At 45.3% G+C, this 13,512-nt stretch overlaps 1 protein-coding gene across 3 annotated transcripts; it reads left to right on the top strand.

Moving 5' to 3' along the window:
- The first annotated feature begins 5,318 nt into the window (after positions 1-5,318).
- Positions 5,319-13,215, top strand: SLITRK5 (SLIT and NTRK like family member 5). Of its 3 annotated transcripts, XR_004899839.1 has the most exons (3): positions 5,319-5,940; positions 8,991-12,034; positions 13,007-13,215. XR_004899839.1 is itself a non-coding variant. In XM_028526732.2 (2 exons), the coding sequence occupies exon 2, from the start codon at positions 8,999-9,001 to the stop codon at positions 11,879-11,881; it is 2,883 nt and encodes a 960-aa protein (XP_028382533.1). In that variant the 5' UTR covers positions 5,319-5,940; positions 8,991-8,998; the 3' UTR covers positions 11,882-12,801. The 3 variants fall into 3 exon arrangements, 2 of the variants coding, with proteins under 2 accessions (XP_028382533.1, XP_035867128.1); XM_028526732.2 differs by lacking the exon at positions 13,007-13,215 and having other exon boundaries at positions 8,991-12,801; XM_036011235.1 differs by lacking the exons at positions 5,319-5,940; positions 13,007-13,215 and adding an exon at positions 6,233-6,499 and having other exon boundaries at positions 8,991-12,801.
- Positions 13,216-13,512: the final 297 nt, after the last annotated feature.

Here is a 13,512-nt window from a genome sequence, read left to right as displayed (position 1 = left end):
AATGTTTAAGATGAGCAAGTTCAATATTGGTTAGACTGAATAGGGAAGATTTTTTTTTATTGAAGAAAGGATTTATGGTAAATTCTCTAGAACAACAGATAAAGGAAAAGTGAAAAGCCAGTTAGATGAAAGGTCAATATAAACCAAAGTTTTGAAGTAAAGAGAATGGTTGATTTATTTTGAGAGGATAGAGAGATTATGTGAATCTCCTGTTGAATGAAGAATTCCAGTTGATAAAAGCTGAATGGAGTGACAATTTCTGGACTGGAAATAAGAAAGCCACTCTTTTCATAGGGAGGAAAAGCTGACTACAGTATGGTCAATTTAGTTATTGCCATTTAAGTAAGGGTTCTGAAAATTTTGTGATAAAACTGTGTTTTAGGATAATTCATTGCTTTTCTTTGGAAAACCAGATAATCCTATCAGAATATATAGGTATGACATGATGTCTGTTTGGATTTGTTTTCTAAAATTGACTAAAGATATGAAAGAACCAAGAACCAGTAGATCCCAAGGCATAAATCATAGATCTAATAGAAAAACACAGAGAAAAGTTAATCTAGCTATATAATAAAGTTGCCATTTTCCAGTAGAATCCGCATATTTCAATGTACATATAAGCCACATGCCACAGCCTTTACTTTAACAGGGTCTGATGATGGTTTTTATATTTAAAATGTCACAATTACACACTCACTCATCTTCCTCAGGATAGCTGTAAGGACCTGCTGCTGATATTTTCCAAAATAATCGCTTATCTTCTCTATAGAACCATTTTGATTTTTTCCTTCACCCACCAGAGTATCAAATAAAATTAATGTTGTCACTACCCAGCATGGTCTTATATAGTGAAGATAATAGAAGCTAACTTCTATTCATTACTATTCCATTAACTAGTATAGGCAGCTAGAATTAAAGGTCACATGTAAGAGTTATAAAGACAAACCATTTTAACAAATTAATGCTCATATATTTAAAAACATATTCAGTATCTCCACTGATAGAAATGTGTCACAAAAATGCAGTAGTTTTGAGAACTATGGGATAGAGATTAATTTGGTTAAACTTGTCTCCATCTCTTCATTATGTTTTGTATCAGTCTTTCAAATACTATCTTTAAGTACATATTTTTTCTGTTAATCTTTTACTGAAATGTGTATGTAAATTGAAACTTCCAAGTAGTAAAAAGCAGAATATGTGGTGAAAAATAAATCTCCATTCTGTTCAATATTCCTCAGTCTTTTCTCAAGAGGTAACCACTATTACTGACTTTGTGTATCTTTCTGCAAGGTCTCCTCCTCTTCCCCTCCCTCCCTCCCTCTCTCTCTCTCACTCTCTCTCTCTGCCTACATATATATATATATAGTTTATATATAGTTTTATACAATGCTATGTACACTATTAATAATGACAGAACCCTATTTTCTACTTACCATTATTAAAGGCCCAGGAGTATTTCAATTATAGATGTTGTCCTTAGTCACTTATAAATGAAAACCACTGTTGGAATTAATGTCTTCTTACATATTATTTGTGCATTTTATTTTTTATACCTATAGACTATTTTCTGAAAATTTAATTGTTCCAAAGATGAATGAATTTTAAATTTTAGTAAATATTTCCAATAGGCTTTGCAAAGGGATGTTTTAACACATAATTCTGGTGGGAGAATATCAGAGAGTATTTACAAGGAACTGTATGAGGTCATGAAGAAAATTATCTGTTTCACCCACATCTTTCTTTTATGGCTCTGAGAACATATTCTAAGCCTGTAAATAACTAATTAAGTCTATAAGAGTCATTTTTGATTTAATAAACATCACTGCATTATATATTTGATTGTTGGAATTCCAAGTGTATCAGACTGATCAAAAACATATGTTATATGATCATTTAATTTAGCAAATTGCAAGGAGAAACAATCATAAATGATGATGTGTTTTACCCTCCATAAGAAACTTTTCCCCACTTAGGTATATGTGGTATATGTAATTTAAATGTCAAAGACATTAAAATAAAATTTAGTTGTGAAAAATGTGTCATTTAATAAATATCATTGTATAACTTTCTCAGCTATTAGTATTGTGAAGGTAAGCTAACAGAGCTCATTTTAGAGGAATATGGAAGCCAGCACTGAAATTCTATAATCTCCACTCACCAGTTAGGGTTGCAAAAAGAAATACAAGATCTACTGGCTTTAGATGTCAATATGCTGATTAGTTCTTATGAAATTTCAAAATTATTACCAAGTAATGTCCTACTTTATAATCTGTTAGGTTGCTTCATAAGAAACTATAATTCTCAACTAAGCGTTTTCATATTCTAAAGAAATCACACATTGTTACACAAATGTAATATGATGAGACATTTTAAGAAATGCATTTAACGTAGGAATTCCTCCAAAGAGCACATAAAAAAACCTAAAATAAATATTACAGCTAATAGCCCTGGCTGGCGTAGCTCAGTGTATTGAGCGCGGGCTGCAAACCAAAGCATCACAGGTTCAATTCCCAGCCAGGGCACATGCCTGGGTTGCAGACCACAGCCCCCAGCAACCGCACATTGATGTTTCTCTCTCTCTCTCTTTCTCCTTCCCTTCCCTCTCTAAAAATAAAATAAATAAATAAATCTTTAAAAAATCATTAAAAAAAGATTATAGGTAATAATAAATATGAATGCACATATTTCAAGAGGCAATTATGCTAATTGTGATTTGAATTTAAATTTTAATATGCAGATATCAAATTATGTCCATATTTTGCATAATGCCAAACATATTACCACATATGAAATACATTTACAATGACACTGCACCATGAGCTAATTAAAACATGAATAAATATATGCACAAATATTGGGACAAAGGCCCCCAGTTTTTCATATCCAACTCAATCAAGTAACATTTAATCTAGTATTAATGACTTTAATTTTGGAGAGATCTATTTGATCAATCATTTCACCTTCTAGTTTCCAACGGTGTTTATGTAATCATGTGCTGTATTTGAGTATTGGATGAAAGCCAGTAGGCACAGCATATGAATGTATATTGTTCAGTATGAACTGCAGCATACATAACATTTGTTCTTGTGGTTAAAGCCTTGGCTCACATTTGATATGTTACGTGATTCATGTATTTCATTTCTAGGTAGTAGTCAACGTTCAAAGAAAATAGGAGTCTACTGAATACTGACTGAGGCTTTTTCTTATTTCTGTGATGTTTTCCCTCCCAGTTCTTCTGTGGTCTCTTCATGTCACAATATTTCCTCAAAATTCACTTTCCTGCAGAGCAGCTTGTAGAGACACCTAGTGGAAAATCACAATGGTGGTTTCTCAGGCCATCCTAATACCGGGTTAATGGTACAAAGTTATCATTTATACCTTTGAACCACAAGGAGTCAACTAGGATATTTTTAGTGTCAGTGTCTCCAACAAAACTATAACCTACCTTAATCACAAACATGTTCAATATTTCTTAACATAAAATTTATTTTAACTTGAAAAATAAGCATTTAAAATAAAAATAATACAAAATGATAAATTGAACTACAGTTTAATATTGAATTGCAATTGTGAAGATTTTGATAAGTAATAAAATGATGAAATAAAGATAAGTACAATAATTAAGGCATTTTTACCCTTTCAGAAATTCTAGTTTATCAACATTGGAAATTATGTCTTCAATCGATCTTAATATTTATATGCCAAAAGTTTCTAACTGTAATCAACATGGAATTTTAAAATTATGACACTTTAGTACCCTCCTTTTGAAAATATAAGAGATTTTATGCTTTAAAAATAATTTTTTTAAATATCTTAATCATGCTAGTAGATAATGTAAAAAATACAGTAACAAGCCATTAGTGAACACAACTGAAGTTGTTTATACAGTGTATCTGTAGTAAGTGGCTACCATTCCTAAGTCAAATGTTTATAAATTTAACACAAATTTCTACTGTAAGGTTTTTATTTTCATTATCGGATACAGATTACTTCTTTTCCCTCTCTTGTACATGTCCTGAATTTAAACAAAATAAACAAAACTGTTTCTAGCAAATTACATATGGCTTAACTAAAAAAAAAATTGCAAAATAGAGTCAGAAGAAATTTCAAGAAATATTGCAAAACCTTAGGAGACAGCAAGGTTCACCACCTATAGAAAAAAGTCTAATTCAATATACACAGGGGATGTGGGAAGATATGTTTGTGGCTATATATATATATATATATATATATATATCAGAATCTAGATTAATCCTACATTTAATCAGGAAACCACAGATTAACCACAATGATTCCCCAAAATGTAACCAAAGAGACAATATCAATCATGTTTAAGATGATTCCAAAACACAGTACATAACTCCAAATTAAAATTCATTAAAAGATATTTAAGTGGTAAAACTACCCAGTTACGAAGAGGAGCAGGCACACGTGCACCCAGCCTGCACTGGGCCACTTCTGATCAACTTTTTCCCCCCTGTACCTGGGGTGTACTGCAGGTTTAATATGACAAACGTTGAAAATACACGTCTTATGAACTTAAAAGACCCTCTTTTGGGGACGGAGGTGTTTGGTTTCCTGGGAAGAACCAAGAATACTTACTGTAGAGATGACTCCAGTGGAGTTTAGCAGGTGACTCTTCAAGAAACTCGCTTTCTATCCATACTGCATTCATTTAGGGTTTTCCAGCTTTTGAGCACACACCCAATGTATTCAGACATATTCTCTCTGAAAGTCATTCACATTCCCTTGTATCGCCCAGATATACCTATCAAACGTAATTCTTTAAAAAAAAAGAGAGAGAGAAACAAGCACCCTGGTTCGCCGCTGCAATGAACCACTCCCCCAAGAGACAGCAGCAGGGGCTCTACTACTCTAAATAGCCGGGGACTGCAGACGTTCAGCACCGGGCTGCCACCTACCTGCCTGACCACCACCGAGCCTGGCACTGTCGGGGTAGTTTCCACTCCTCCCTTGTTCCATCCCGGGATCGCACGGTACCACCTTCGCGTTACGCACATGGTCCAAGACTCCTCGGTCTCCCGCGAATGTGACATCCAAGGGGGGATTCGGCTGCGCCGCCCGAGCGCCTCCACCCTCGGCTGCCATCTATCGGCCGCGCAGCGGCCGCTTCCTCCCGGCCCATCATGTCTGCTGCAGCTTGGCTCGCACCAGCGGCGCGACGATAAACAAGTGCCCAGGACGCGGCCCTGCGCCCGCCGGGGAGCAGACGTCTTGGAGACCCCTGCGATGCTTACGGCGTCGCCACCTCCTCGGCGCCCGGGAGGGAAGACGCGACTTTCGCTGAGTTCTTTAGAGTCTCCGAGCTGCCGGGACACGCCGCAGGCGTAGAACAACGCTGTTCCTGTCCCCCAAGACCCCCTAAAGGATGTCGGAGATAGAGAGTTCCAAATAATGACGATTGTGGGCTGCATCTGGGAAAGGGATAGAGAAAAACCCCTGCGCACAGCAGGAGCGCTGAAACCGCCAAGAAGATGCGGGAGCCGTACAAATACTAAGTAGGGGCCGCGGCGGCGGGCTCGGCCAGGGGGAAGCGGCGGCAGGATCCCGGCGCGGTGGTCGCTGCTGCGCGAGGGGTGGAGGACCGTGCAGGAGCAGGAGTTACTGCTGCCGCGGGAGCAGCCGAAGGGCCGGTGCCACCTTCGCTCGCCCCCTCACTACCATGTACAGTGTGCGCTGCAAGAAGAAGGCGGGCGATGCATGCACAGCCCTGCGCCCCGCTCCCTCTGGCTCGTCCCCGGGCGTGCGCCAGTGACCAGGGGGGAATGTGGTGAAGACACTCAGGAGGAGACCCGAGGGGGGAGGGGAGGGCCGGCCGGCAGGAACCCAGGCCGAAGGGTGTGAAGAGCCAAAGACGGCTGGCGGGGGCGGTGGCTGCTGCTAGCTTGGAGAAAGTTGCCCCCTATGCAGATGGCAACTGTAAGTATCCGCCTGGGGTGTGCGGTGAAGGGTGCCGGGGACCCCGCGATCGCGCGTTGGCGCGGGTGGGAGCGTGTGTACGAGTGAGTGTGAGCGGGTGCGAGCACTCCGCGGGGCTGGCCGTCACGTTGGCGGTGCCAGCGGTACCAGGCAGCCTGCTCCGCGCCCCCTCCTCCAACGGCTTCCTCCCACCCGCCGGGCCCCCGTTCTCTGCCCTCTCCTCGAGGCGCTTCTACAGCGGGTTCTCCGCCGTCCCCTCCCCCTCCTTTCTCAGCCTGCAGCTCTGGATCGCCCCCCTTTACCCCCTACCCCCCTGCCCACTTCGACTACTGCGGAGGGCTCCGGGTAGAGCCGTTTGGGGAGCCCCAGAACCCGCGGTCGCCACCGCGGTGGCGGCCCTAGGCTGGAGACGTCCGGGCGCCTTTTCTCCAGCCGCGCGCGGACTGCACTGCTCGCCACCTCCTCGCCCTTCTCGGGCAGGGGAAACCCAGAGCACACCCCAAAGAGGTATTTTTGCATGGGTGGCTACCATGAGTGGGCCCTGGGGATGTGAGACCGGGTAAGTCGGCCGTTTACTTTGCAAAAGAGGCTCGTGTGTGTGTGTGTGTGTGTGCGTGTGTGCGTGTGTGTATGTGTGTGGCAGCGGAATGGGTGGCTTTCTTCCCTTCTCCTCCCTCCCCTTCCCTTTCCTTTCCTGAGCTTTGGGGCGGGGTGGGGGAGGGGGAGCCTCGCGTCCTGGAACTCCGGGTGCTTCTGCCTGGGCCGCCGTGGGAGCAGCTGTGCCCTCAGCCGCGGGTCCGGCCTGGGTACAGGGCTCCAGCCCTCGCGTCCCCAAGTTGCTTAGTGGGTATGTGCAGGGCGATGATCCAGAGTCTAAATTCTTTGAAGGAAAGCAAATACAGGCCCCCTGCCCTAAAAAAAATAGTGATAATAATAATCATCATCTGAAAATGTGCAGCGTACCCGTGGCTTTACATGGAAGGTGCGTTTCCGAGTCAGAATGTCAGCCTTCCCCGTTCATTCAACTTTATTTTCTCAATTTTTTTAGGCTCCTTTGCTGGCAAGGAGGAGGGGAAAGGGAGCAGGGTGAGAGAAAGCTCCTGGTCCCTGGCTAACCAGTACTGAATTAAAGTTGTAGACGCTCGAGTTTAATACCGGCTGGACACAATTTGCAACGGGCTGTCAGGGGTGGGAGGTGAATGGGGGCGGGGAAGCACCGCGAGGGAGGGGGAGGGGACTCAACCCGGGCTGAATGGATGTGCAGATTTGATCCAGCTGAGAACCCAAATTTCAAGGTAAACATTTTGCTTTCATAGTGGGTCTTTTGCCGCTTTTCAGCCTGAAGGTGTTTGCCGTTGCCCTGGGAGGTCGGGGATCTTCAAGGTTTATACACTGAGATTCCGATTCATCTTGACACGTCTGGTGGCCACACGTGTGGTTCGCAGGCACACTTGCACATGTGCGTGGAATGCCGGGGTTCTGGAACACACGGGCTGAATTCCAGCCGGAGATCCAGATCTAGGTCTTCTCGTTTGAACCCGTGACTCGGAAAGGTCTGGGTTTTACTTTTGGGTTGCTATTCGACACTGGACTTCGGTGGTGGTGTGGCCAGCGCCAGGCTGACCGGAGGAAAGGCAGTGGCTCCCGGAGCCAGAGCATTGCCACCGAGGGTTCCCTCCCTCCAGCCGCCAACACGCACGCACACACATTCGCACACTCGCCACATTCACGTCCTTTCTTTTATGAGTGCTGCTCTCGAGTCGAAGTGGGAAGTCGAAGGAAGCCTTTAAAAGGACAAAAAGAAAGCGAGAAAGAAAAGGGGGAGGGGATCAGATTGGTTCCTCGGGGCGATGAAATTCAGATATTGAAACACGAACCTATGTCACTCCCTCAGTTCCACCTTTTTGCTTCTTTATCTGCCCAAATGCCCTTTCCCCAAAGGGGGAAAAAGCCCAGGAGGGGGATAGTACAAGGCATTGGCAATGAAATGTAATGAGCAACTCCAAAGATGGGGATGCTGATGCGGTGGCAGTTCAGTCCAAACCCTGCTAATTCAGTAGGGTTAGTTTTGCATACCGTGGCAAAGAGACTTGTAGCCCGAGGAAAGGGGGCCTTTGGCGCTGGTCCTTAATTTACTTTTAGCTGATGCCCGGTAAGCAGTTGGACCGTCCTCTTTAAACTCTGGGCGTCGAAAGGTGTTCCGGGATTGCGGATGCCTTCACAGAGCTCTTTGTAATCCATCGTGCAGAACTATTTCAGCGGCTTAAAGATGCGGTTTGGTAGCGTCGCTGACATGATCAATGAGGAGAAGTGGACGCAGGGCGCACTCTTACTGTTAAGTGGCTCCGTGCATGCAATTAGGATGCTGATGTGCTTAATAGCGTGGCAGTGAAGTCTGCCATCAAAGCGAACACGGTCTCCTTTTTTTCTCCAAAGCTCCTGAAGACAGTTGGTGATTTAAGAGTTTCTTCTGGGTCCTTTTGGTGCATTATCTCACGCCTTTTTGCCTCTGAAAAGTATTCTTCAGGTCCCCACCTTGGCATTTGGAGCGCTGGTTTAAAATAGCCCAAGTATTGTGGCTCCTTGCATTTCTGAGAAAATGGGAGACTTTCACCATGAGCTGAAGAGCTACTGGAAGAAAAGCAGAGGGGCTGGGTGTAGGTGAGGTGGGGAATCTTATAAAATGGTGCTTCTTTTCTCTTAAATTAGAACCATGAAAGTGAACTGACAGCCATTTTATGTATATTTATGGATTGGTTTTGAAAAGGGGGGGATGGAAAGAACACTAAAATAGGACTTTATCCAACCTGCCCTTATCTCGTAAAGAGCAGTTTTTCTTGTTGTAATCATTAGGAAAAGAAATCAACCTTTAAATAAATTTTAAAAAAATACCAGCTGTTAATAAAATCTGGAGAATGCTCGCGTTGGGGAGAGGTGTCATTCCTAGCTCCTCCTACAGACTTCCAGAGAAATAGTATTAGGGAGAAGAGACTTCCTGACTGACCCCTTAAATTTTTGTCATATCCTGTTGTTTCCTTTCTCCCTTGCAGGAGGTAAAATGCACACTTGCTGCCCCCCAGTAACTTTGGAACAGGACCTTCACAGAAAAATGCATAGCTGGATGCTGCAGACTCTAGCATTTGCTCTAACATCTCTCGTCCTTTCGTGTGCAGAAACCATCGATTATTATGGGGAAATCTGTGACAATGCATGTCCTTGTGAGGAAAAGGACGGCATTTTAACTGTGAGCTGTGAAAACCGAGGGATCATCAGTCTCTCTGAAATTAGCCCTCCCCGATTCCCGGTCTACCACCTCTTGTTGTCTGGAAACCTTTTGAACCGTCTGTATCCCAATGAGTTTGTCAATTACACTGGGGCTTCAATTTTGCATCTGGGTAGCAACGTTATCCAGGACATCGAGACAGGGGCTTTCCATGGGCTGCGGGGTTTAAGGAGACTGCATTTGAACAATAATAAACTGGAACTTTTGCGTGATGATATATTCCTTGGCTTGGAGAGCCTGGAGTACCTACAGGTCGATTACAATTACATCAGTGTCATTGAACCCAATGCTTTTGGAAAACTGCATTTGTTGCAGGTGCTTATCCTAAATGACAATCTCTTGTCCAGTTTACCCAACAACCTTTTCCGTTTTGTGCCCTTAACGCACTTGGACCTGCGGGGAAACAGGCTGAAACTTCTGCCCTATGTGGGGCTGTTGCAGCACATGGATAAAGTTGTGGAGTTACAGCTGGAGGAAAACCCCTGGAATTGCTCCTGTGAGCTCATCTCTCTGAAGGATTGGTTGGACAGCATCTCCTATTCGGCCCTGGTGGGGGAAGTGGTTTGTGAGACGCCCTTCCGCTTACATGGCCGAGACTTGGACGAAGTGTCCAAGCAGGAACTTTGCCCGAGGAAACTTATTTCCGACTACGAGATGAGGCCTCAGACGCCTTTGAGCACCACGGGGTATTTACACACTACCCCGGCTTCGGTGAATTCCGTGGCCACCTCTTCCTCCGCTGTTTACAAACCCCCCTTGAAAACCCCCAAAGGGACCCGCCAACCCAATAAGCCCAGGGTGCGCCCCACCTCTAGGCAGCCCTTCAAGGACTTGAGCTACAGCAATTCTGGACCCAGCATCGCCTACCAGACCAAATCTCCTGTGCCTTTGGAGTGTCCCACCCAGTGCTACTGCAATCTGCAGATCTCCGATCTGGGCCTCAACGTCAACTGCCAGGAGCGGAAGATCGAGAGCATCGCAGAGCTGCAGCCCAAGCCCTACAACCCCAAGAAAATGTATCTGACGGAAAACTACATCGCCGTGGTGCGTAGGAGCGACTTCCTGGAGGCCACGGGGCTGGACCTCCTGCACCTGGGCAACAACCGCATCTCCATGATCCAAGACCACGCCTTTGGGGATCTCACCAACCTGAGGCGCCTCTACCTAAATGGCAACAGGATCGAGAGGCTGAGCCCAGAGTTGTTCTATGGGCTCCAGAGCCTACAGTATCTCTTCCTCCAATACAACCTCATTCGAGAAATTCAGTCTGGAACTTTCGATCCGGTCCCCAACCTCCAGCTGCTATTCTTGAATAACAACCTCCTGCAGACCATGCCCTCTGGCGTCTTCTCCAGCTTGACCCTCCTCAGGTTGAACCTGAGGAGCAACCACTTCACCTCCTTGCCGGTGAGTGGAGTTCTGGACCAGTTGAAGTCACTCATCCAAATCGACCTGCACGACAACCCTTGGGATTGTACCTGCGATGTGGTGGGCATGAAGTTGTGGGTGGAGCAGCTCAAAGTGGGTGTCTTGGTGGACGAGGTCATCTGCAAGGCGCCCAAGAAGTTCGCCGAGACAGATATGCGCTCCATTAAGTCGGAGCTGCTGTGCCCAGACTACTCCGACGTGGTGGTGTCCACGCCCACGCCCTCCTCCATCCAGTTCCCCTCGAGGACCAGCGCGGTGACCCCTACGGTGCGGTTGAACAGCACCGGCGCCCCCGCGGGCTTGGGCGCGGGTGGAGGTGCGTCCTCGGTGCCCTTGTCCGTGTTGATACTCAGCCTGCTGCTGGTTTTCATCATGTCCGTCTTTGTGGCTGCGGGGCTCTTCGTGCTGGTTATGAAGCGCAGGAAGAAGAACCAGAGCGACCACACCAGCACAAACAACTCCGACGTGAGCTCCTTCAACATGCAGTACAGCGTGTACAGCGCCGGCGCCGGTGCAGGCGGCCACCCGCACGCGCACGTGCACCACCGCGGGCCCTCGCTGCCCAAGGTGAAGACGCCCGCGGGCCACGTGTATGAGTACATCCCCCATCCCCTGGGCCACATGTGCAAAAACCCCATCTACCGCTCCCGAGAGGGCAACTCCGTGGAGGATTACAAAGACCTGCACGAGCTCAAGGTCACCTACAGCAGCAACCACCACCTGCAGCAGCAGCAGCAGCAGCAGCCGCCGCCGCCGCCCCAGCAGTCCCAGCAGCAGCCCCCGCCGCAGCTGCAGCTGCAGCCGGCGGAGGAGGACCGGCGGGAAAGCCACCACTTGCGGAGCCCCGCCTATAGCGTCAGCACCATCGAGCCCCGGGAGGACCTGTTGTCGCCGGTGCAGGATGCCGACCGCTTTTACAGGGGCATTTTAGAACCAGACAAACACTGCTCCACCACCCCCGCCGGCAATAGCCTCCCGGAATATCCCAAATTCCCCTGCGGCCCTGCTGCTTACACTTTCTCCCCCAACTATGACCTGAGACGCCCCCATCAGTATTTGCACCCGGGGGCAGGGGACAGCAGGCTACGGGAACCGGTGCTTTACAGCCCCCCCAGTGCTGTCTTTGTAGAACCCAACCGGAACGAGTATCTGGAGTTAAAAGCAAAACTAAACGTTGAGCCGGACTACCTCGAAGTGCTGGAAAAACAGACCACATTTAGCCAGTTTTGAAAGTAAAGAAACTCCCTTGGAGCTTTTGCATTTAAAGCAAACGAGCAAGCCGATATACACACGTGAACACGTTTGATTAATTGTGTCGTTTCAACGTTTAGAGTGAAGTGCCTTGGCACGAGATTCTCAGCTTCAGCGGAAGACACTGAAAGGGTGTGCAATTTCCTTTTGATTTTACACGTGGGGAAAACATTTGTGTAAACTGGGCACATCACTTTCTCATGCGTGTGGGGGAAGAGAGAAAGGCTTTTTGGAAGGCAATTTGCTGCGCGGGTGATTTGTTAAAGGTCTCAGTCACTTTTGTAGTAGGAAGTGCTAAGAGTGGTGGAAGGTGGCAGAGTGCAGATTCTGCTCTTTCTCTTTTGCTCTCCTCCCCCCTCCCCTTTCTCCCCCTTGAAGCCATGGGTGGGTCTTAAATGGCTTTTGTGGAGAGATTAGCACACCCCAACTTTAATAGCAAGTTCTTCTCTTCCTTCTCCCCTTTCTCCTACCCCCTTCCTCTTTCTGCTTCCTTGCCCCCCCCCCCCATTTCTTTTCTTTCTTTTAAAAGGATGTGTTTGTATGCATTCTGGACATTTGAATTAAAAACAAAAGTATTGTGATCTCCAAAGGATCACCATAGATGTGGACAAATCGTTAAAATTACAGAGCTATATGATCCATAATTGATTAGTGAAAATAACTTATTGATGAAATATACAAATATTTTATTGTAGCACCTATTTTTATATGCACATTTAGCATTTCTCTTTCCTTCACTATTTAGCCTATGATTTTCACAGAGGTGTCGCACTGTATTAGGAGCTGCATTTCCAAAACAGAAGTGATATCAGGAAGGCATTTTAAACCATTAAAAATATGGAGAACACAAGGACAAAATTTTAAAGCCAATGCAACCCACCCAATTGGATCTGTAATTTTTTTAAAAAAACGGATTGTATCCCAATATATTTAAAAAATAGGGCAATTAATCGGGCCATGCAGGGGAGAATTGGGTGCAAGTTTCTGGTTTTATTAGAGAAGATTTCAAAGTATTTTTCTTAGTCAACCAAAATGATGTATTGATTTGACTACTATTGTAGCCGGTTTTTGATTGTTTAACCAACCCCCATTGCATTTGTACAGATCCACGTGTCCTAGCACCTTGGAAGACCAAGTGATGGACTGTACAAATCCCTATACAATGTCTTGATCCCTCTGGGCAGCAAGCAATGATGATAACCACAAACAGGATCTCTGTAAGATGGGGCTACTGTTGTTACATTCTTATATGTATCCCAGCACATGTAATTTTTTAAATAGTTTCTGAATAAACACTTGATAACTATGTCAAATATGAGGGGTTGAAGTAATGATTACTCAAAGTGCAAAAGAGTTAGCTGTGTGTGATTGACTGAATCTTCATTCTTAGCAACTTAGGACATAATACCTAACTTATTCCTTAGAGAAAAAAAAATTCCCTTAAATATCAAATTTGAAAATATGTAGATGTAATTAGGCCATGGTGATTTACAGAATTTTGTTTTTCTACATATATCACTTAATGTGTTTACTAATGAAATTTTAATTGTATACTTCTTTTTCTTACTGAAGTTTTCATCTAATACATGGAGCATGGTAAGTAATATATT

The sequence above is a fragment of the Phyllostomus discolor genome, chromosome 11 (genome assembly GCF_004126475.2).
Source record: "Phyllostomus discolor isolate MPI-MPIP mPhyDis1 chromosome 11, mPhyDis1.pri.v3, whole genome shotgun sequence".
Taxonomy (NCBI): Eukaryota; Metazoa; Chordata; class Mammalia; order Chiroptera; family Phyllostomidae; genus Phyllostomus; species Phyllostomus discolor.
The sequence above is the reverse complement of the archived record's forward strand: the minus strand, read 5'-3'. Positions and strand labels throughout refer to the sequence as shown.